This window comes from Echiichthys vipera, assembly GCF_963691815.1.
Source record: "Echiichthys vipera genome assembly, chromosome: 19".
Taxonomy (NCBI): Eukaryota; Metazoa; Chordata; class Actinopteri; order Perciformes; family Trachinidae; genus Echiichthys; species Echiichthys vipera.
The window spans coordinates 6,267,422-6,292,956 of NC_139844.1; the positions used below are offsets into that span (position 1 = coordinate 6,267,422).

Below are 25,535 nucleotides of genomic sequence, written 5' to 3' on the forward strand. Positions count from 1 at the left end.
GAGGCTGCAGACCGTGCTGCAGATCCCTGTCACACTGTACGGCGTCCTGCTTCTCCGCTGTTAGGGAGAGAAGGAGAAGGATGTTTCTACGCATGCACCAGCTCTGGGTGCTGTAGCTGACAGCGCAGCACAGAACTTCATACACTTTTGCGTCACCGTATGCATGCAGATTTCCCCCCAAAGGCGCTTGTCGAAATGCGGAATAAAAACTGAGGACGCAACACCACTTTTGTGTTTCCTTTCAAGATCGTCTCATCTAAACAGAACCTAATACTGCTGAAAATAACAGCAAACCTCTGCAGCAGCATGAGAAGAGTCCCTACACAGAAAACAAAGCAGCAACAGCGTAGTTAGTGAACCCAGAGTTTATTAAAAGAGTGTTTTAAAGACTTACCAACTGTCCCCTGTACCAGCTCCTCTCATACTAAAGTCCATTCAAGTGGATTACCAAAGTCAATCCAAAAGGAAGGAGCCCATTGGTTCTTTGTTTTCTGTGTAGGGACTCTTCTCATGCTACTGCAGAGGTTTGCTGTTATTTTCAGCCGTATTAGTGGTTAAAAAAGCTTTTGAATGCCTTCACCGTACTTCCCCGAGCTTATCAGAGTTAGCCACGTCCGGCTGTTAGCGACTCTACCGAATTTCTCCGTAAATAGTTAATTGACTAAAAAATCTGTCTCGATGGCTTATTTGACGCATGTAAAAATCCATAGGCTAAATGTTGCTCTGCTGTTAAACAAACTTTGTGTGTGTCCAATAAAAAGCTCTTCAAGAAAAGATACACAATCAAATACTGAGAGTTCAAGTGTATTAATGAAATATAACTATGCTCAGTATTCAATTAATACAATCAAAGGAAATATTTAAAACAAAAATATTGTTTCGATATGAAAAACCCTGCCAATGTTCCCATTTCTGTTCTGGAAATGGATGAAAATGAGCTCATATTTCATAAGATAACGCCTCGTGTGAATATTTAAACAGAACATTTCAGAAATAATACACAATAAAATCCTGTTAATGTCAGTAATTAACTGGGCAAGTTTCATGGTGAGTTCAATTGATTTACTTTGTTCTGCTGACAATTTATCGACAAAATATCAGTATCGGTGTTGGCTTTTCCAATGAGAGAGAGAGAGAGAGAGAGAGAGAAAGAGAGAGAGAGAGAGAGAGAGACAGAGAGACAGAGAGAGAGAGAGAGAGAAAGAGAGAGAGAGAGAGAGAGAGAGAGAGAGAGAGAGAGAGAGAGAGAGAGCGAGAGAGGAGAATAAAAGCAGCAGTCAGACTTCAGCAGCTGAACTTGTCAGGAGACACTGAACGGATTAAAAACTAAGTGATTGTATTTTTCCTCTCTGGATGATGTGGGAGCAGATCTGTGGATGATGGAGAGGACTCCCTCTCCCTCTTCCTCTCTCTCTCTCTTTCTCCCTCTCTCTCTCTGTGCTCCTTTTCTTTCCCTGGATGTTGAAGTTGATGTCACAGAGGAACATGCAGCAGCAGCTGAAGTGAGTAAGATGAAGAGGAGGAGACAGGGACGCGTCCGTGGGTCTTCTTCTTCTTCTTCTTCTTCTTCTTCTTCTTCTTCTTCTTCTTCTTCTTTTTCTTCTTCTACTTCTTATTCTTTTTCACCTGTCGTCTGATGTGTTGGATGGAGCCGTGCCGGAGATGGAGCCGCTCTTCTTCTGGCTGCGCAGAAGACGAGAAACGCGCGGTGGCTGAATATGTGAGTGGCTCCAGGGTGGGCTCCCTGCTTTCCTTTGAGCTCAATGACAGGGGGGTCTGACGGGGGAAGGTGGAGGAGATGGAGAACGCCAGTGAGCTCAGACAGACGCCTGTCATCTACGGAGAGCTGTTGAACATCTCCACCAACTACACCCGCGACAATTTCACGTCGGAAGAGGAGGAGAAGGACGGGAGCGTGGCTCTGCAGGCGGGTCTGGCCGTGACTTTAACCCTCATAACTTTGGCCACGACGCTTTCTAACGCCTTCGTCATCGCCACCATTTACCAGTCCCGAAAACTCCACACCCCGGCGAACTTTCTGATCGCCTCCCTGGCTGTCACGGACCTGCTGGTGTCCATCCTGGTGATGCCCATCAGTGCGCTGTACACGGTGAGCCAGACTTGGACTCTCGGGCAGGTGATGTGTGACCTCTGGCTGTCCTCGGACATCACCTGCTGCACCGCGTCCATCCTCCACCTGTGCGTAATCGCGCTGGACCGCTACTGGGCCATCACGGACGCGGTGGAGTACACCAAGAAGCGCACGATGGGGCGCGCGGCCGGTATGATCGCCACCGCCTGGGTCATCGCCATCTCCATCTCCCTGCCGCCCTTCTTCTGGCGCCAGGTGAAGGCGGAGGAGGTGACGAGCTGCAACGTAAACACCGACCACATTTTCTACACCATCTACTCCACCTTCGGCGCTTTCTACATCCCCACGCTGCTGCTCATCGCCCTGTACGGGAGGATTTACGTGGAAGCCCGAAAGCGCATCCTGAAGCAGTCGCACAACAAACCGGGGAAGAGACTCACCTCCGCGCGCCTCATCACCAACTCCCCCGGCTCTGTGGCGTCCACCACCTCCCTGAACTACGGGACGAACGACGCCTCCTCCTGTGACACTACCTCGTCCGCGAACGTGAACCAAGTCAAAGTCACTGTGTCCGACGCGCTGCTGGAGAAGAAGCGCATCTCCGCCGCCAGAGAGAGGAAGGCCACCAAAACTTTGGGAATAATCCTGGGAGCCTACATCATCTGCTGGCTGCCCTTTTTCATTTACACTCTCTTAGTGCCTGTGTGCGAGTCCTGCTTCCACCCGGAGTTATTTGACATTTTCACCTGGCTGGGTTACCTCAACTCTTTAATCAACCCCATCATTTACACCATGTCCAACGAGGACTTCAAGCAGGCTTTCCACAAACTCATCCGGTTCAGATGCTGCAGGGCGTGAGCCACCATCACATCACTATAGGGTTGCAAATATTCACAGGTGGAAACTTTCTCTGGGAATTAACAGGAATAAACTGGCGTAAATGATAACTGTATTTACCTTTGATATGAGTCGAACAGATGAACACTCAAACAGAAAAGAAGCTCAAATCAAAAGGCAGTACGCTATCAGTCTGAGTTAGTATTTGCTAGTTAACTTAAATATCGTTGATCAAATGTATTAACATCTTCAAATACAGTAATGTGCCTGGCCCCCCCCTCCCCCCCTCGTTGTTGAAAAATGTGTGCTAAAGTGCCCTCTTGGAAGCCACAGCACATGCTAAAGGCTCCGTTCACCCTGCAGGTCTTAATGCACATTTCTGATTTATTGATCAAATCAGATTTTTTGTTTGTCTGTTCACATTACATCTTTAAATGCGGCCTGTCTACGGATTGCTATGTGAACAGATCCCGATCCTGAGGTGACCCGCATGCACAGTTGATCATTGATGACATCACGCCACAACGGTGTTTATAGACGCGATCGAGGCAATGGCACCGGTATTGCAGGACTTTATGGCTTAATGCTAGAAACAGTGTGTGGCAAATACTAATGAGGTCTAAAACTTCCCTCTCCCTCCCTCCCCTCCCACTGCTGTCCTCAATGTTTGTTTTGATTCTGTTCCTGACTCCCACCTGTGGCACACTTTATTTGTTGTTCACATAAAACAGAGCAGCGTGGGTCAGAATTACGTCAAAACCACATTAAATGCGACCTGGCTGTTCAGATTGTGTTCACATTCAAAAAATCTGATATGTATCTGATTCAGTGGCACATGTAAAAGTGGCCTCATTCTGATTGGAAAATGTCAGATTCAATGTGACTTGTGCTATTCACACTGTCAAAAGCAAATCAGGTATTCGACACATATTAGCCAAAAAATCAGATTAAAGTACTTGTAACTGCATTGTGAACGTAGCCTAGGTGCTCTCTAGGGGCCAAAACGTATGCTAAACTGCCCTCTTCAGTGGTGAGGCCGCGCTACATGTGCCCTATTTTTCCTTTTCGCACCAGCCATTCAAAAAGTCTGTGTCGGGATGGAAGAATGTCAATACAGTTCCTATAAATCACCCAAAATGTCCACTTTTATTCCTGTGAATTCCCTTGCCTGGGTCCAGACCTTAGACACCGCCTCACTGGTTCGTTCTCGGTTATTAAACATGAGCCAACTAACGCCACAGTTCTCACTGGACAATCACAACCAAGCCATTTAAATGTGCTCACTCAAGGCTCTGGCTGTAAAATCACGTCTCAACCTCCATGAAATGACTCATGCCTCTATCATCGGGTCCATTCGGTCCGTTAACATTTTGGAAAGTCTGGAAGACGCGCACGATTAAATCATTTTACCCCCATTCAAGTTAGCATCGCGCTAATCCAGAAGTGGGCTCTTGTGATAGGTAAGGGATCAAATCCTCCTCCCCTGCAGGAAACGTCAGACTGAAGATGGAAACAGAGTGAAAGTAGTCGACACTTCTGTCTCATATCGGCGTGTTCATTCCCATGGAAAGTTTCCAACTCCTTTGCACAAAAAAAAGGAAAAAATTTGAGAGAAAACGTTTCCGCCCCTTTGCAACCCTATCCAAAACAGAGCTCAACAGTGTGGTTCTGGAAGTGAACTTCCTGTTCATATTCTGCATTACGGAGATTGTGTAAGGATGTTTTGTGCTCCTTTAGAAGTCAAATCAACTCTGTTTTAAGGATCTTTTATCTCTGATCTCATGGAGAATACTACACTACCCACATCCTGAACATAACAGCTGTGCCTGCTGTGAGCCGCTGCCACTGAACTGTAGGTCGTTATATTCACAGTCTCATTGGTGTTTCTTCTGTTTTCCTAATCCAAATCAAATGTCTTCTTGTCACGGTTCGTCTCGTAGCTGGTTTGGTTTTGGTTCCGGGTTTCAAAACTCTTTCCAAAATGGATTTTCTGAAACGTCAGTGGAGTAAATGAACGAGGAGGAAATCACTTCCGGATCCAGAGACGTCAGGCCCTGTTGAGCTCTGTCGCCAGAATCACTGCTCACTAATATTTCACTCTGCAGGTTTTTCCCCTGAGGACGCCCACAACCTGATAGTTTATGATAATGTGGCTGCAGAATAAGCTTTTACCTGATAGATGGAGCCAGCAGAGGACTGTGGAAATGTATCGAGCTGCCGTCCAGTCTGTGACGGCTGCCATTTCTCCACCCTTGGAATTAAAATAATACTAACGATAATCATAATATCCAGCTGCTGTTGCTGCAGAGGGGTAATGTCGATTGATGTTCTGATGTGGTTTACGGATGATAGTGTTGTTCCAATGACTTGGAGGAAGCCCATAGCCCCCGACGCAGGGGCCCCGCCTGCCTGGCTGCACCGGACCGCAACCCGCAGACACACTTTGCCATATAAGTTCGATAGTCAACGCCCGTTGGCTCGTAAGCACAAACAGCTTAGCACTAAGCTACCAAGAGCCCCAAGGGCAAAAAACAAGATTTGTTTCATTTTCCTGAGTCAATAAGGGGAAATACTGGTGCCTCCAAACAAGTTTAGTTTAGTTCCTCAGACGTGCCTGGCCCAGACGGAGGGACAGCATGATTTTACGTTGAGAAAAAGACAGATTTGGTTTATTCTCGTGGCCAGTGTTTGTGTTTCCTTTTAAGCAAAGGCTCAAAAACTGAGTGTAAATGTTCAAATGTGTATGCATCAGTGTGATTTGACCTTTGATTTGCTGAAGAGCGTGGGTGTGTCTCAGTCGAGTGGGTGTCATACTGTAACATAGTGCTCAACCGAATGACCGACTGAGGGAGTGAGGAGCCGCTGTTGTGAAAGTGATTCTGCCATATCTCTTTGTTAAAGATGCATTCTCTTAATTGTTAATATTAGCTTTGATGTTTCATTTCATGTCAGGCTAAAACAAACACCTCCTACACGAACAGGGTTGGGGATGCAGTGCGGGTTTCCTGCAGTCGTCTCCGGCATGTTTTTGGCATCTTTGTGTCTTGGTGTGGAAGAAATATCGTCGTGTTCTCATCTAAACCACAGTTTGTACTCCCACCAGACGGTCACATGCTAAATGTCAAACTTTCCCTTCAAGGAAAATGTTTGATTGCAGGTTTTCAGAAACAAAAGCTGCAAAAAAAAAAAAAAAGATGCTGTTAATCGTGCTGCATGTTCAGGGCTGCAGCTCTCACTGAGGTGGAGTTTAAGACCGGACCGATGTGGAGTCTCTGGCACCGATACTGATGAATACACACATTAACGATATGTCGGCCGATATAGTCAAATCATGAGCTGGAATGAAAACCGATCTTTTTATGTGGATTCTACATCGATATGACAAAGGTGCTCAGAAAACAAATAACTTTATTAAAGAATAGATTTAATATTATTATACAGACAATGGATTACATTGTTCACCAATTCTACGAACACTAATAAAATATATAAGTCATGTTCAGTATCAGTCGATTGCTGAACATTTAAATAAAGAAAATAAATTCAATAAATGGTTAAACGATGAATAAAAATAAAAATAGCAAATTAAATAATAAAAATGAAATGAATGGTTAAATGAAGATTAGATAAAAAATAAAGATCAAAATAAAGGATAAATAATAAAAAGAAGATATACTGTATAATAATATATCTATATAATAAACCACCCCAATTATCGTTTCTGCATTTTATATTCTTTAAAAAACACTTTTCATATGAAATATAAATGCAGATAGATACCCATATCTCTGATGGACTGACTGATACATCTGTTTGCCTGGAGTCTCTAAATGTAGGGGTTAAAGGACCTGAAATGACACATTCTACATTTTCTGAAGGTCTTAAATCTGATTCTTTTGAGACAAAACAAATGAAACTGAAGAGATTATCAGCAGTAGTTTGGATTTCAATATTAGGATTTCAAGAACTTTATTGACATCATGTAAGCGCAACAACATTTCACTTGCTTCAGCCTCAAATGGTGTTGTTTTTATTATTTACAAAGATTAAAATAAGGCACCAATGAGATTATTACTATATTGTATTGAGAGATTCGTCATTTTGTAGAGAATTGTCTTGGCCTCAGGAGACACAGTTACTGATAAATCCACAGACACATTTACTGATAAATCCACAGACACATTTACTGATAAATCCACGGACACATTTACTGATAAATCCACAGACACATTTACTGATAAATCCACAGACACATTTACTGATAAATCCACAGACACATTTACTGATAAATCCACAGACACATTTACTGATAAATCCACGGACACATTTACTGATAAATCCACAGACACATTTACTGATAAATCCACAGATTGATTATGCACCGATATGACTGCTGCTGTTTTAAACAATTTTTTTTAGCAAATTATAAATCAAAATAAAATATACAAATATGACATGATTTTTAAATCACCCTAAACATTGGACACCAATAGAAACCAATATGTCTGTGATTGGCTGATAATATCTTCAGACCGGTATATTGTTGTGGCTCTAAATGTATTAAATCTAGAGAAGACATGTTTTTTGGGGGGTTGGGTATGAGGTTGTGTTGATAATCTCAGTACTTGTAAAATCCTGCTGCAGCCCTGAACTGAACGTGTCGTGCATCGTGCAGTAACTCGTCCTGTTTCATTTAAAGGAGGAGTTTTTGGGGAAATGTGTTTGTTTGTTTTCTTGCGGAGAGTTCAATGCAGCTGTTGATTTCACTTTCATGTCCGCGTTAAAAGAGTCACCAACCACTATTTTATCCATCGAAACGATTAATTTTCCTCTGAAAATATCTAATTGATCTAATCTAATTGTTCATTTTATTCTGACAAACTGTATGTGATTGTATAAAGAAACAAAAGCAAAATCTAAACAAATGTTTAAAGATTAAAATGCATAACTCTAGGTTCAAACTGGCATCACAACATGAAAAAAAGACCGAACCCCTTCTATCACCACACCAAACTCTCTTCTCAAATGTAACAATTTAAGGTTTCTTTAAATATTTAAATTATTTATCAGTTACTTTTCACATTTTCACACTTATTTAAAAAGGAAAGACGTCACTGCTTCCTGTTATTAACTTCTTCTAAAAACAATCCATCAGCACTCGTTAACCTTCCTTAACCTTTGTTAGGCTTTGTTAACCGTGCAACAGCGTTATGTTCACTTTGACCGCCTCTGCTCTCCGTGTGCAGCGCGTTGATCACATGGAGCACCGCGTTGACCGTAGTCGTTACAGCAGCTGTTGATTCTAATGGATTCACTCTGCTGCTCTGTGGTGTCCAGGGTCAGTGCTCTTGGTAAAAAGCATAGACTGTATGAAAAATGGACATAGTCTCTCCGTCGAGGTCCGTTCTTTCAATTTGATCCAATCGTACTCGCCTACGTGAGTAGCCAATCTTGTCAGACTTTGACTCCTCCTCATTTCCTCTTACCAAAAAAGGGCATGTATGTGACATTGGGGGGAGGGAGATACGTCCATCTGGCTGACGTTAACCTCAGAGGAGAAGTGAGGGCCAGAGGATGGCTGTCACTCAAGAGGCCAGGCTAATTATTCATACACTTTAGCCTCCAATAAAATAAAAATTCACTCGCCTCAGTGTTGTCATGGAGATATGACCTAAACATACAGACTTGAATGTTTTTTTTCTCTCCTGTTTAACATGTGGGTCAATGAGAAACTGCTCTATTACGAAACCTGATCCTAGTGGTAAAAACCGGAGAGCAGACGATATTTATGTTTATGTAAAACTTCAACCACAACGCAGAATAAAACACAGGAGGAACACTGACAGGAATGAATTGAAACGTTTTAGAAAAAGTAAAAAAGGGTTGATGATGAAAGATGTCGCCAGTGCACAGAGCTCATCACCAACACACGGGCAAAAAGGCGCTCTTATGTTGTGTTAACTCGAATTGGGCAGCACAATCACATACAAAGTCAATGTAATGATGCAAATAGATACGAAAATAACGCACCGCGGAGTGAATTTATGTGGCCACTGTTAAAAAAACATTATACTACATCACCTGATTTCCTTCTTTGCTCCGGACATCATTTTTGCAGTAATAAATACATGGAATACAGATGAATTACAGTGTGCTGCTTTAGTCTGAACATGAGAGTGAAATCAACCAGTTCGTCGGAGTCTTAACAAGAAAGCTCAAAAGCTTATTCACTAAAATATCAAACAAAAGAATGAAAAGAATGCATTTGTTATCAAAAACCCCAGAGGAAGAACTGATGAACTGTCCCTGAAGAAGAATTCAGAAAGCTGCTAAAAAAAAAGCCGCGGGGAGTTTAGTTGCACCAGAAAAGAGTCTGAACGTTGATAGGAAGTCCTGCTGTTTGACTGTAATCTCCCTCACAACATCAAAGATGGCTGCCAGAGAGCGGCGACCACCTCACTGTTTCCCCATCTTGTTGTGTCGACTCTTTCGGCAGCCATGTTTGGATGTTTGAGCCAAATGATGGCGTGGTCTCTACTGCCGCCGCCTTCCTGCAGCTCTGTGATGAAAACGCCTCTTTTGTGTACAGTATAGATCCGCTCAGTGGGAAACTCATCTGGTGGCTCGAACAGTCAAATGGAAGTCACATTTCATGCCGGTTAGCTTCTGCTGTACAACGCTTCTGCACACACAGGCGATGCACTGTAACCGCTCTGCTCTGGAGGATGAAATCCAACCACACTTGGAGCACAAAAAACACTGCTGCTGTTGTGAACACTGAAAAAATGTCAATAAAAAGGTCTCTGGCATCATGAGGTTGATGGTAGCTTGCCAGCGTTCTGGTTTTTGTAATGAAACGTGTTTAAATGTGATTGTGAGTACTTCTATGACGAAGAAAGCGTCAACATTTCTTTTATCCTTGTGAGGATCTGCCGTGGTATTTGCTCCGCGCGCGGGTGATGAAACGGTCCACAGATGTGAGCTGATGGATGTGACGCCGTTAAGGGTTTGTAACTTAATTAACCAGCGGGGAGAGAAAAAACCACAAGGAAAATGTCAGTTATGAATGTCTAATGAAACGCACGCCTGCTTCCTTTCTGCATTTTCTGCTTCACATCTGAAGATGTGGGTTAATATATGAATGTACAAATAGTTTAATGAGCGTACAGTTTAGTGTGGCTCATTTGGAGGCTGTTAGGGCTCAAAATGAAACTTCAGGTTTAGTTTCTTTCGGCCCTGAATCTAATAGCATCCATGTTTAACTACTTAAAATGCTCAACGCTCATTCTCAGGCCTTTAAATGTATTTTAAGCATAGATTTAGCAGATGGCATCAATGCTAATAGAGAACACTTAGCACTTTACAGAAACTATCCTAAATAAAGAAACATAACGAATTCTGAGAAATTGTTTAGGTAACAGGACCCAAAGTTGATACTGACCGTCTGAGTTTTACAGACAGTGCTAGAAATAACATTTTTGTATCACCAGTCAGACGCTGTTGGCTATTTTCGTCCCTGTCCGGACACACATAGTCTGGCGCAGTTTCCGGTCTTTCGTGGTTCTTTTCTTGGCCGATCACCACCAAAATCCAAATGGAATTCATTCGCACATTTTTAAGACTCTACAAGTGACAAAGTTGCACTTTGCTTGATAATATTATATATTTTACTGATATTTTTTTATTTAGTGTCCTGGGGACGGAAAATGCACTGATTCAGCAGAATGGCCCTGGTACACTTTGGAGGGTTAGTGCAACTTTTCCATTTGGGACCTCATGTGCATTGTTTAAAGAAGTGAACAGTAATGTCCCAATTAAACATTGTGTAAATAGTGTTCAAAGTGAGAAAAGTACCATAAAACTATCTTTTTCTAAAAAGGCAGCAATTAGACCAAAAGAGTCTTGATTTCTGTTGTTGCTCCACAAAAATCTGAATAACTTGCACACAATGAGCAGCTTCACAAAGTTCTTGAAAAACAAAAATAAGTTTCAAACATACAAAATACAACAATTCACCTCCTGAATTGAAACAAGAACAGAACAAACATTTTTACTGCAGAGGTCTTCTCTTCCCTAAAACAAACAAACACTGAATAAAGAAGTTTAAACCCCAGATTTTTTTCTCTGAGCTGCCGCTAACATTTGTTCAGCTTGTTTCTCTGATGACTTCAGATCCAGACGTCTGGTGACTAAAACCCTTCATCTGGTCCAAATATAGAGTTAAAACCACATATATGAATATACAAATGTGTCTTCAAACTCATTTAATCGTGCAGCTCTTCTAGACTTAATGACGCTCAAAAAAATATCTCTTTGGTCTTTCCGTACAGAACTTGTAATTCCACCGTTTGGCCACTGTGTCAAATTGGCATCAAAGCCCGGCTCACTTCCTGGGGGAAGGAAGGAGCGCTGAAGTACCGTAAGCCAGCCAGTCCGTCCTTCTCCGGCGTCGGCTAGTTAGTTGCAGCTGTCCTCTCAGCGCGGGGAAGTGAGTTAGAGGTACTGCTAAGGGACCTTCACATGATCAGCTTTTTGAGCTGGGCTCACCACGAGGTTGGGTGCAGAGACCCAGTAAACGGCTAAATCAGCATTAGTATTAAAACAACCGTTAGCTTGTAAACTGCCTCTTTACAAACCTGGTGTGATGCTTATAAACTTCCATCATTACTTTTTCTTCCTAGATCGTGAAACGACTTTAATGTAACGTTAAATAGTTCGGGAAGCTCTCTGGTTTCAGAGGAAACGTAAATGTCACACTCAAAGCTTCTATCTCATTGGTTGCACTTTTGAAAGGTCAGCAGCAACTAGGTCAAAGTTCAACTGATTTGAACTTGGAGCGCAGCAGCAGAGAGGTAAATCTGAGCGGGGGGCGCCGCTACCTTGTGCGCCGATACAACGCTAGCGTTTTTACCACGTATTATGTGTAGGGGCCTTTAAACTTGCAGCTGGATGCACACTTTCTCTCACCAATGTAGCATGAAAATATGGTTGAATTAGCAGGCTAGGTAGAGATTACCTGCTCTGAAGTAAAGGAGCTAAAAATCGTTCCTTGTTCTTGCAGTGTGGACACAATAAAAGGGCTTCTTCGAACTATAATGAGGCACACACAGTCCTTGTTAGTTGGTCTTTTTGTACAGACAGAGTAGAAGATAACCAAGCTCGTCCTTTTTTAAATAACACATTTGTAGTTATTTAAAACAACTCTGAGTACTTTCTCGTTCAGCTACATTACCTGCTCCATCTTCCTCCAAACACATTGTGCAAAAAGAAATGTGCTTTTTATGTCTTAATTTGCAACTAAGCTCTTTAAACCTGCCAGCACGTTGAGACTGTCCTCCTGATTGTTGCACCATCAAATCTTCTCTCTCCTCTCAGAGACTGACTGAGCCAATGTCCTTTCTCCCCCCTTTTGTTAAAAATGAATATAGTTGACTCCTTTTGAAATCGATCAGACCACCGTGGCCCCCATGATTACTGTTTCCATGGTTTGATGCTGGGCTAAACCATGGCAACACAGTCCCTGCTGGAAATGTGTCATGCTGCAGGAGCCAAACAAACAGATTGACTGGAATATAGATGAAGCCAGAGAGGTGATGTTACATCGCTGTACCTGTTTCTCAAATGCTCCGGGGATTTATCCTAAAAGGAGATGCTACACGTTGTATATGTTCAGATGATGTTTTTAAAGCTGGCTCTGAATTTCTCTCCTGCTGTTGAGGGACAAAAAAACCCACCTGGAAACACAAAACTGTACGTCACATTTGGGATATTTCCACAGTCTGCTCTGTTGAAAACGAATAAGAAGCTGATGTTTTAAGGACAGACGCAGATGAGCTTTATTTCACTGTGGAAATGTCAACTCTCTCTCTCCCTCTCTCTCTCTTACTCTCTCTCTCTCTCTCTCTCTCAGCTTCGCCATCTTTCACAGCTCATCGTCTGCAGAGAAGCAACACATTTTTACCCCTCGACGTTTCACACTTTTCGTGTCTGTGTTTTGGCCTTGAAAGCGACTGTGACAACACACTCCAACAACACACCGAATGAGGCTGAATGTGAGGATTGTTAAAGTGTCTTTCCTTTCACATCCTCTTTTGTTTAAATTAACTCAAGTCTTTTTTTTCTGTCTTTTATTGAACTCTAAAAGTCTTCCTCTGCGACATTTCACTGTTTTCTTAAGCACACACTCAGCTGTTTATGTTCACACTTTACACACTTTTTCTGAGCATTTTGGGACTTCATCCGTTCTCTGTGTTGGCTAAGAAGTCGAGCATGAATGTTCATTTATTACATATGAGACAGTAGAAGAGCATCAGTGATGGAAGCATCACGGTACTATAATAACTACTTTATATACAGTTCTTTTATATGGATTTAGGGAAAATGACATGGTTAACTAGCCAGTCTTGTTGTTAAATCATGGAAAACAAAGCACCAATGGGCTCCTTCCTTTTGGATTGACTTTGGTAATCTACTTGAATGGACTTTACTATGAGAGGAGCTGGTACAGGGGCCAGTAGATAAGTCTTTAAAACACTCTTTTAATAAACTTTGGGTTCACTAAGTACATTGTTGGTGCTTTGTTTTATGTGTAGGGACTCTTGCTGCACCGGAATTACACTTTAACATCGTACAAACGTAACCGTCGACTGTTGTCGTCTAAACTTAACCGTCACCTTTTGTCGTCTAAATTTAAACGTCACCTTTTGTCGTCTAAATTTAACCGTCACCTTTTTGTCGTCTAAACTTAACCGTCACCATTTGTCGTCTAAACTTAACCGTAGCTATTGTCGTCTTCTTTTGTCATCTCCTTTTGTCGTCTAAACTTAACAGTCTCCTTTTGTCGTCTCCTATTGTTGTCTCCTTTTGACGTCTAAACTTAACCGTCTCCTTTTGTCGTCTAAACTGAACTATTAACCAAGCATTACTTTTCTCAGGAAAAGACAGAGGACAGCGTGATCACTGACGCCTTTAAATCTTTCAGCAGTGCAGAAATGATGTGCAGCATCTCATCAAGATCCTTCTGTAAATAGGACTGATGTTCAGCTCCCTGCAGAAGGAAGACCCTGTACGTTTCCTGCTTTAATTATTCAGCACGACAGTGTTTTCACTACGAGTTCATCACATAACAAAATTCATGCAAAATTAAAGGATGTGTTAGTGGCGATGAGGGAACTCTGACTGATGCACAGGCGGTTTGGAGGAGCTCAAGTGTGTTTTTGACCGAACACACATGTCCTCCCACTCACTGACACACACACCGTCTGTGTGTGAGTTCACGTTTGTGTCTTTATTGTTGTTGCTTCCTGCGTTGAAGAGATGCTCCTCAGATATTTGGAGTTGTTTGTTTGAGTGGGATGTTTCTCTTGAGCTTTACCTCGCCTACACATTTCATGACATTACTTGTCATTTAGCTTTTAAACATCTATCAACAGAAGTACTAAAGAGTATTAAAGTAGTCAATAGTCAAGAAATACTCAACATGCAGAATGCCCCATGTACATTTACTCAAATATTTTCAGGTACTTCTGTTGTGACAATGCGAAAATGACAATAAATATAATATAAAAAAAACTCCACAATCCAACAAGGACCTTCAGGAATGTGATCTGAAATGACAACAACAGACAATTTTACACACACTGCTACACGTAGCTAGCTTCATGCTATCATCAAGGAAAGATGCATCTTGGCTCATGTTGTTCATTTCTCCTAATTTTCAGGTCTGATTCCTGCTGGATAATATTAGTTTTTGCTTTAGAAGCATTTATAGGTTATTTTTGATAATGGAAAGTGTTTGGTTTGGAAGCCTTTAATTTGTGATTTCTTGCTGTAAAAAAGTGAAAAAACTTGTCGCTATACTCCGTTAGAATCAGTCTAAAACAGTTAGTTGCATGTCATTAAAGCCTAAAGCCCAGTTCAGGACAAAGATTTGCAGTGAGTCGAGTTGAAACTTGCAACTACTTGCAACGTGCAGGTCTGCAACGTTCTGAAACCTGCCAGTTCATACCAAGGAGACGAGACGGTGTATCGTGTCCATATGAATAACTCTCTGTACTTCCGCTCTAACCTCCGACTTTTCAGGCTTGTTTTCGTAGCTGGATATAATTTGTAGCATTATAAAATGTGGACAGAGATAGTGAGATACTCGCTACAGCTGCATTTCCATTTAAAATGAAACAGCGAAAATATAATTTTATTTCCCTGATTTATTGCTTTGCTCTGGATTATAGCTCTCCCTCTCCTTATTTATTGTATAGCTCACTCAACCCTCTCTCTTTCAGTTTCTCTCTGTCCATCTGTTTTTCCTCTCTCCCTCTCTCACGCTTGTTGAGCCTCCAATTGATTGATTGATTGGCTGCTGCAACAGGTGACGTGTGTCACGTTCTAAAACCAGCTGCTGGCGATTCGACGAGCTGATTCACTGGCGAGAACATCAGCTGAATAGATTAACAACGAGACGTTCACCTGCAACGTCCTAAAACACTTTTATTGCGTTGCGAATCTTTGGTCTGAACTGGGCTTAAGTGTTGAAGCCTGTGTTCATGTCAACACGTCTAGCAGAAATGCACTAGCATCCATCAATATCAACACAGAAGGGTGATCCAGATTAGATGTGACTGCTCACTGAGCCTTATACATACAGTATATGGTGATAAGTGATTTGCTCATTCAATCAGCTGATAAATGTACATTACTGTTAGTGAAGAAGATAGGATAGGATAGGATAGGATAGGATAGGATAGGATAGGATAAGATACGATGTTCCTTTATTAGTCCCACCAAGGCATCATTTCCTTATTACAGCGGCAAAGTGAATAGCATACATAAAAGAAGCATCACTAAGAAACAATAAATTGTAGAAAATATAGGAAAATATGAACAATATAAATACAGGGAAGTATGTATAAAATATGAGAACAACAGGAACATTATATACAATATTTTTTGTGTGTATATCTGCTTTACTTTAGGCGTCCATGTTTGTTTCTGCTCACCGCATTAGCATGAATGGATGAATGTAACAATAGCACAGTCTCAGGCTAGAACTGCTTTGAAAATGATGACGGCTTTTCAAAAACCAAAATCCATTCAAAATAAAAAATAAAACAAGTCTTTTTTTAGGACTCACAGGGTCTCCATGTCCCCAAATGGCTGCTGCTCCTTCGGCTGTGAATATTTACCTCACAGTCAGTTTTAGAGAAGTCGCAGGTGCACAGGGAGGAAGACTGTCTGCTAAAACAAGAGGAAGTTAGCAGCAGCAGCATCGTAATAAATGGCTTTAATAGTACCTTTCATTGTCGGGCATTACTTAAGATGACAGCAGACACGTTATAAAGGCGAGCACGGCAATGATTAAAATAATAATTCAGATTGTGCACGAGGCAGGAAGTCTGGAGGTAAGACTTTATTGAGATAAGTAGATGGTTAAACTAAGAGACAGCAAATCGAATCACGGTACGTTGTGTGTGTCTGCTGTTTTAAAGACATTAGATCTGCAGCTAAACATCCGGCAAACATTTATTTGTACCAGAAATAGGAACGTAAACCTTCAGAGGAATAAAACCAGGACCGTACTGTACATTTATATTTAATAAGAGTTTTGTCTTTCACCCTTGCACGGCACTGAGACAACATGATTAATGCAGTGCTGTGATAAATCCTTTACATTTATGCACCTGTTGCTCCTGCAGCCGCCTGGAAGCACAGCGATGACCAATCAGGATAGAGCTTTTTTTTTACATTTACATGCATTATGCAGAAGTGAAAGCATTAAAGGGATAGTTGTTTTATTTTGTGGTTGTATGATGGTACTTCTCCACAGTCTGTGTGTTATCTACAGTAGATGACGGTCGGCGCCTCCAGTTTGGAGAAGCAGACACAAAAGATAAGAAACATATTGTGGATTTTAGACACCTAATAAGAGCTGAAGTGAACGCAATATTTATAATATTTTCACCACTTTCTTTGCTGTCAGACAGCTGTGTTTAAGTTAACTTGTTGAGAAGTGAAGCTGTTATATCTGCTGTCATCAAAGCCACCAGACTCCATTAAAGCTATGGTCAGAAAATCAACAGATTTGAAAAAAGCACCCCCTGCCCCCAACCAAACCCCTCCCCTCAGTGTTCCACGATTCCTCCCCCAGAGCTCGTATCCCCCTCCCTCGTCTCCTACCAACATGCCCCCTCTATAGCAATGTAAAGTTAGTTTAAAATGCTAAAAACACATGGCTTACGAATGCTAACATGTGTTGACATAGCTGTTTATCAGACCGAAGATGTTCACAGTCATAAGCCAGGATTGGCACAGACTAATGGAGGGTATTTATGTAAAATCTACCACAATAAAACTCAAAAATGACCTGTTCAACAAAAAAAATCTGTTTTCAGTCCCAAATCCTGGCATAGCCTTCTCCGCTGCCCAGAAAAATACCCGATGTTGGCTCGTCTTTGGTCTCTATGTAGGTCACATTTCCTCTTGGTTTCTACCTTTTCCTCGGCCGACTTACATTTTCTCTAACCTTCTCCTTCGGGGCGATCAGAGGCCTCTTACTGGTATCGGCCTTTTCCTTCTCCATGGTAACAGACGCTCTGGTAGCTGAGCTGCTAAGCTAATCACTAGCCCCTCAGAGTTTACAGAGAGAGAGGGGGATTGAGACGAGGCGGGATGATGAGGAGCTGGGGAGACGGGGGGATTGGATGGAGGATAGAGCCAATGGGAGAATTTCGGACCGGATGGCTCCCATTGGTCAATTTTTCTATGCAGGCCTATGGCTGATAGACTGAATGGATTATTTTGGTTCTTTTTGTTATTTATATTGTGCAGATCGGACTACAGGACCATAATCGCCTCTGATTGACTCATTGATTGGCTGCTCCAATAGGTGACTTGTTACGTTCTAAAACCAGCTGCTGGCGAGAACATCAGCCGAAAAGATCAACAACGAGACGGGTCAGTTCACACCACTGCAATTTTCATGGTGATAAGTGATTTGCTCATTCAATCAGCTGATAAAAGTACATTACTGAATGGATTATTTTGGTTACTTTTGCTATTCATATTGTGTAGATCGGACTGCAGGACCATAATCGGCGTATAAACAATGTTAATAATAATAACCAGTATTCCAAATCTTAGACCAAAGCTTTAACAAAAACAGTGATTTTACCTCAGAACACAGAATTTTTCTGTTGCACCGAGAGTTAACAGAGAGTTAGTTTGTTTCTGTTATTGTGTGACTTTGGAGTTTTAAAGGGTTAGTTCGGATTCACACAACCTGTTTTCATTCCAGTTTATCACATACACCCGTTCAGTCTCCTCTTGTTAATGTTTTAATGATCAAATCTGGTTGTTTTTTACACCATAAAGTCACTAATTCCATTCACATTAAATGTGAAATACTCATTTAATAATGCAAAAGCTAAATTAAAGTTAAATGCACTTTGGGGAGTAAAAGGCCTTTTAAAAAGAATCTGTTCTCATGCTGTTTTAAATCATTTATAGCCAAACATTTATCTGAAATTAGAGAAGATTAGTGGACATCCTACATCAATAAACAACAGAAGTTTTTCATACTTTTCATCACTGATATAAGAGTAGACACTGTGGTTTGTTAAAGATCAAATTCTGTAGTTTTCCCCTCTGACAGTCCTTCTCTAAATTCACATTTGACTTTAATATTAAAGCGTTCTGCAAACTCCTGCAAAATAAAACGGAAAACGCTTCTGTTATTTTTCTAGCAGCGATCTGTAATGTCATGTTTATTTTGGAAAGTAGGGACCATCAGGCCTTCAGCCGTAGATGATTCAGAGGCAAACAAGCACTAAACCTGTTTGCATAACAGTCTCTGCTGTATTGCTTCGTGGCAGCGAGACCAGGCTGAATGGATGGAGGGGAGGAGAGGAGCCGGTACGCTGATGAGTGAGAGGAGGCGATGTGCGAGACAGACCGCTGGTCTGGCGGGGAGTGGGTGTAATGATACCCTCATCTCAGGAAAAACATGTAAGCCCTCCTGGCAAGTGAAGCTGAAGTTGTTGTGAGCGTCAGCCTGCAGCTCTGAAAGCACAGAGCCTGGGACTCACTTACAGGTTGCCAGATCAGATTTAGGACCAGCTGGGAGAGATCTGTGCACACAAAGCGAGCGCAAAATAGGGCCAAGTCGATTAAGGGCACCTGGTTTAGATCATCAGTAAACCTCGACAGAGAGAGATGGAGTCACATTGGTCAAAAAAGCTTCCTGTTGTTGTGACATGAGAGCAGAAAGGAAAACGCCCCTGAACAGACAGATCTCACAAACAAGTGTTTCATGTCACCTATTTAGTATTTATAAGCAACATATAAACATTACATGGTTCATAACCATGGGTGGATAATCAATGGCCCCCTGGGCACAGACATGTAAGAGCCCCTCACCCTTTCTGGTGGTTTTGCATGGATTATTTTAGTGGTGTCAGTTATGTCGCTGCTCAATGTCTATATGCAAACAATTTTACATAAGCTATCACAGAGCAACACTGACACACTTATTGTTGTTTAACCACTTCTTCTGGGGCCTGTTTCACAAAGCAGGTTTAGTGAAAACTCTGAGTCTGTTAACCCTGAAATGAGGGAAACTCTGAGTTTTCCGTTTCACAAAGGGAGGTAACTCAAACCAGAGACAGAGGGGTAACTCTAGCCTGTTTCACAAAGAGAGGTAACTTAACCTCTCGGTCAGTTACCATGGTAACATGCTCTCTGAAACTAACCTGGTCGGGACCAGGTTTTTCTCAGAAAACCTTGAGTTTCTCTCTGTCTCCGCCCTCTTTCAGCCACACACGGTGTTTGATTTCCTCATTCATTCAGTCAGCGGGCGGGTTTTGGCGTAGTATAGTTGCGTCTGTTTCTTCAGAAAATCACTGCAAACATCAGTCATTAGAAGTTATATTAGGTGCCGACTATTTCACTACCATGGCATGTCCTTTTGATAACAATCCCGTGGATGAAGGTGCAGAATTACTGCACAGAGAATTAAATATTCGTCCGGAGATGATTATCAGACTATTGATTATAGATGTTCTTGCATTTCCAGGCAATTCTCTTTTTGAGCGGTACCGTTTCATATCACAGCGGATATTCTGTTGCGCTGCGTTTTTTTGCAAACGGGAGTTTGTGTATACAACGTATAAAAGTCATTCAGTAGGCCTACATTAGAAGTTATATTAGGTGGTGAATATTAACACTACCATGGCGTGTCATTTTGATAACGATCCCGTGAATGAAGGTGACGCATTGCCACAAAGAGAATTAAATATTCGTCGGGAGATGATTATCAGACCGCGCATAGACGTCCTTAATATACTGCAGCCATAATTACAAAATGAATGAAATGGATCTTTTGAGCAAGTTGAATGTATTTGACTTAGCGTTTCCTAAATATAATCCCAGCTTTTCTTGCAATTCATAGGTTCAAAAGTGTGTGCTTTTAATTGGGTTACCGGTATATTAACTACTCCTTTAGGTGGAAACAACAGCCTTCTGATCCAGAATATCATCTATAATGCGAGGGGGCTGAATACGGCACAACACCGTTTCATGTCACAGTCCATCTCACCCCTCCTTACATTTCCAACATTAACAACCAGTAATGCTCTCATGTCACAGCAGATATTGTGTGTTGCGCTGCGTTTTTTTGCAAATGGGAGTTTTTTATACAACATTTATATGTTGAATAAAAAACAGCCACTTACGGTAATATTTACTTTACCATGTAAAACCTGCTCAAAATGAGGCGTCACCATGAGACAGTGCCGATGTTTTACCTGTTTGAACAATGTTTTTATGTTTCATCTTAAGTTGCGCTTCTCCCCCGCGGGGTTGCACTTAAATGAAATAAACTAATAGGCTCCCACTCATGCAGTTCCCCCTGTGATATTACTGTGATTGCAACAGGACTACATTTAAACTTATGCACTGACCCGAGCCGCAATGTCCTCCCGCACCGTCTCCCTCTCTTTTGCTGCTGCAGCGGTGTAAACCTGCTAAAACTCTCCGTATGAGCGCATTAATATTTCCAATTCCAGTTGTAGCGTAGCCCTTCGCTTCCCCGTTGCCATGGTGACTCGTCGAATCAGGGCTCCACTGATGCTGTCTTTTTTTACTTGTGGTGCACGCGCTTAACTCCAGGTCAAACTACTCTGAGTTGATCAACCTAACGCAAATCTGCTGTTCTGGAACCGAAAACTCAGAGTTTCCTATCTCAGAGTAGATCAACTCAGAGTTCAGGGTTAAACTCAGAGTTTGTTGAACCTGCTTTGTGAAACAGGCCCCTGGTCTTCCTTTTTATTACACAGAACTCAACAAGTCACAGAGCGCAGGCGCCACCTACTGGCGACTATTCACATAGCGCAAACATAGTCTCATACTTAACATTTCCTCCCTACTACGATATTTTGTCAATAAACACACAATATACTTTCTTTAACACAACATAAGATATGCTTTGAATATAGATATTAAACTTATAAATTGTATTGTGAAAACAATATTTCAACAACATTATTTATTTTCAACTTTATTTGAAATATGCATGGTGTTCACTCATTACAGTAACGAACCGGTGGTTTAGTGATCCTCCCAGGATAACATCTAACTGTCTGTGTTAACTATGTATGTCTAGCCTGTGGTGGTTCACTAGACTGATTGATCTTTGGTGATTCAGTGACATCAGAACCTTGATCCTTGTTCGTTTCGGAGTGAGTTGTGGTAGTGTGAAGTTTAGGGCAACTACCACTCTGAGGCAGTAACACTAGGGGGTTTACAGGTGGGTTCACTGTGGTGAGCTGAGGCTTTGGATCAGGGCATGTCAACATTTGATCCACATGTCGTTTCCATACCCCTTGCTCTCCCACATTTACCTTGTATCACACTGGTCCAGTCTTTTCTGTTACAACCCCTTGTGATAACTTTTCCTCCCCTCTCCTATAGTCACGTACCACCACCGACTCCCTAACAACAAACTGTCTATCTTTAGATGGCTGTTGGCGCTGTGGTTGTTGTGCCTCCTGTGTAGCCGATGTTTCCTTTGTAGTGGCATGGGGGATGTTGTTGTTGGTCAAGAAAAATCTATCCAGGCGTTGTTGCACTGGCACTGTGCCTCTGGAGGATTTCAGAGCATGTTTGAAAGTTTGCACAAAGCGCTCAACCACGCCATTGGTGGCAGGATGATACGGCGCAGAGCAAATGTGCATGGTACTGTCCATGACATGCACCTCAGGCCACTAGGAATGTGCATCCACAGCGACCAGGTCCATATGTCCTTCAAATGGACCTGTCCACATGTATCCTTTCCCAGGGACTGGAGGACCACATCCAAGGGTGAAGAGGTGCCAGCCCAGGCTCTTTTTGTACCCGCTTCCATGAGTGACAGGGTTTAGCCTGTAGCTCAATCTGAGAGTCAATGCCAGGCCACCACCTATAACTGTATGCAAAGCACTTCATCCTCACCACACCTGGATGTGCTGTGTGTAGCTCCTCCAACACTCTGGGTGCAGTTTAGGGGGCATGACCACTCTCACATCCCACATGAGGCATCCTTGCTGAATTGTGAGATCATGTCGGCGCAAAAAAAGTGACAGCTCCACATCTGTGTCTTTTGCAGCTGGAAAACGGCTAGTTGAGAACATTTCTAGGATACGAGACAAAATGGGGTCAGCCTTGGTGTCACGTCTGATTTCAGAGTCTCTGACTGGTGTGTCCAGCTTTGGCGTGTAGAACACCTTTACTGTGCGTGACATCTCGTGAAGAACATGAGGGAGTGGTAACCTTGAAAGTCTGTCAGCATTATCATGTGATGAACCTTTTCTGTACTGGATAGTGTTACCATGCGCTGACAGAAGAAGCGCCCATCGCTGCATTCGAGCCGCAGCCATGGAAGGTGTACTTTTTAGCGGGCTCAGAATGGAGCAATATGTTACCGTAGAGGTATTGGTGGAACTTGCATACTCGGAAAACTACCACTAGTGCCTCTCCCTCTATCTGAGCATAATTTTGTTGCACTTTACTGAGAGTTTGTGATGCATAGGCGATAGGTCTTTCTGCACCATCAGGCATGATGTACAAGGGCACCGCACCAACCCCGTAGGATGAAGCATCACATGCCAGACGAAGGGGAAGCTTAGGGTTGTAGCGGGTCAGCACTTCCTGTGAAATTAGCAGTGTTTTAGCTTACTGAAACGCTGACTGACAGGCTGACGTCCACTGCCATTTCTTCTCTTTGTTAAGTAGTTCATTTAGTGGTTGCAAGACAGTTGCCAGGTCAGGAATGAAACAACCATAATTGTTAAACATCCCAAGAAATGAAAATATCTAGCTGACATTGCATGGTGCTGGTGCTTCCAAAATTGCATTTACCTTGTCTGGGGATTTGTGGAGACCAGCTGCATCAATGACATGGCCCAAATATTCCACGGACTTCTGGAAAAACAGGCATTTTTTTTTCTTGGGGTGCAGGCCAAAAGGCGTACAAAGGCAAGTTAGCACATTGTTTATTTAATTTTACTTGAGGATTGATGACCCCTTCTTCAGCTAGGGATTCTCTACTGTACGTCTTTAGCATGACATCAGTGGGTTGTAGGGGCAACTTGCTCATCGTGTTTCTGTACTGTTCCAAGAGAATCAATGATACTGCAGCCCCTGTATCCAATTCCATCTCCATTTTCTTTCCATTTATAAGAGGCAGCACAGAGATATGTGAATATTTCCCCTCTTCAGGCAAGGAATACAGTCCCATCTAACAGTCTATGTTCGATTTAGTTTCCTTATTTTCACTTTCATTTCATTTTCTTTGGATTACCTTTGTGTTCCGGTTTCCGTTCTCTGTCTTGGTTACCTTTGTCTTTCCTCTTACACATGCGTTTTGTGTGGCCTTTCCTCCCACACTGGTGACAATCACGGTCCTTGTACCAGCAGTCATCATCAGAGTGATTGGTCTTCCTGCAGCGGCGGCATCTGTCACCTCTTAACACTGCACAATCAACTGCTTTTTGAAACGTGAGGTCTTTCTAAATCAAAAGACGCTTCTTCACATTTTAATCCACACACGAATCTGCCCCGTAGTGTGTCCTCCAAAAACGCATCAAACTCACAATGTTCCGACAGTCCCTTTAATACTGCAACGTACTGTACCACTGTTTCCTCTTTCCCCTGATTCCACCTGAATCTCTCCACTATCAAGGATGGTTTCGGAGCGAAATGGACATGCAAAAGGGAAACAATACGGTCATAATCCATCTCTCCAGGCTTGGCAGGAGCAACTAAGGTGCAGAGTAGTCCATACATTTTAGGTCCCATCACACTAAACAGCACGGGCACTTTCTTTGCAGACCGGATCTCATTAGCCTGGACATAATGTTCAAAATGTTCAATGTACATTGTCCATTATTCTCTGGCCTCATCAAAATGATCCATATGTCCAATTATTCTGGCCATGGTTTCTCTTTCGGCGGGTTGTACAAACTCATCTGTGGAAGAATGGCTCATTCTCTTTCAACACCTCACATTAGCTCATTAGCTAGCCGTGCAGCACGTAGTTGATCTTTTACGTCCATACTTCACCCACACCGGCATTTCACTTGCAGATAATGAGTAGTCTTCCAGACACCACAACTATGTCGCTGCTCAATGTCTATATGCAAATAATTTTACATAAGCTATCACGGAGCAACACTGACATGCTTATTGCTGTTTAACCACTTCTTCTGGTCTTCCTTTTTATTACAAAGAACTTCACAAGTTAACAGAGCGCAGGCGCAACCTACTGGCAACTATTTACATAGCGCATAACAGTTTCGGTTCATTTTTAGTGGTTTTGCATCTCTTTCTGGTGGTTTTGTGTCAATTATTAATTGTTTAATTTTAGTGTTTTTGCATCTCTTTCTGGTGGTTTTGTATTTATTTTTAGTGGTTTCCATTCATTTTTAGTGGTTTTGCATCTCTTTCTGGTGGTTTTGTGCCAATTGTTTGTGGTTTTGCATCTCTTTCTGGTGGTTTTGCATCTATTTTTAGTTGTTTTGCGTCTCTTTCTGGGGGTTTTGTGCCAATTGTTTGTGGTTTTGCATCTATTTTTAGTGGTTTTGCATCTATGTTGAATCATTTTGCATCTTGTTCTGGTTCATCTTTGTAGTTATATTTAGTCTCTTAGGCGTAGTCGCTCTTTTTGTGATATTTAAGCAACATTTTGTGGGCCACCATACTATAATGTAGCAAGCGCACCCCATCTCATAGGCCACTTCTGTATTATAAATGTATGCAGCATTATTGAAAATATGTGTAAATATTGCTGAGTATGTAACTTCTACTTTACCAGGATACAGACGCAGCCTTTTTAAGAGGTCATGGATCAGTTTTAAGCTCTCCATCCGGCCCACTCAAGTCCAAACACACCTCGTTCCTCACAATTACACGGCTGCTTTTAAAGAACACTATTGATGTGAGGGTCTGCTGTGGAGACTCTCTCAGGTGTAATGGCTTAATTAAGTCTGTTTGTCTGCACGATTGACAAAAGAGGGAGAAAACAACATGCAAGAAACACAAAGGAGGCACTTCTGAATCTATAACTGTTCATCTACCGGAT

General features: G+C 42.1%; 1 protein-coding gene across 1 annotated transcript; it reads left to right on the forward strand.

The window, feature by feature from the left end:
- Nucleotides 1-1,798: 1,798 nt before the first annotated feature.
- LOC310961935 (5-hydroxytryptamine receptor 1B-like) lies at nt 1,799-2,950 on the forward strand (the record flags this gene model as incomplete). The annotated part of the gene is made up of 1 exon (XM_083934241.1): nt 1,799-2,950. One exon carries the CDS (start codon nt 1,799-1,801, stop codon nt 2,948-2,950), a length of 1,152 nt encoding a protein of 383 aa, XP_083790367.1.
- Between the last annotated feature and the right edge of the window lie 22,585 nt (nt 2,951-25,535).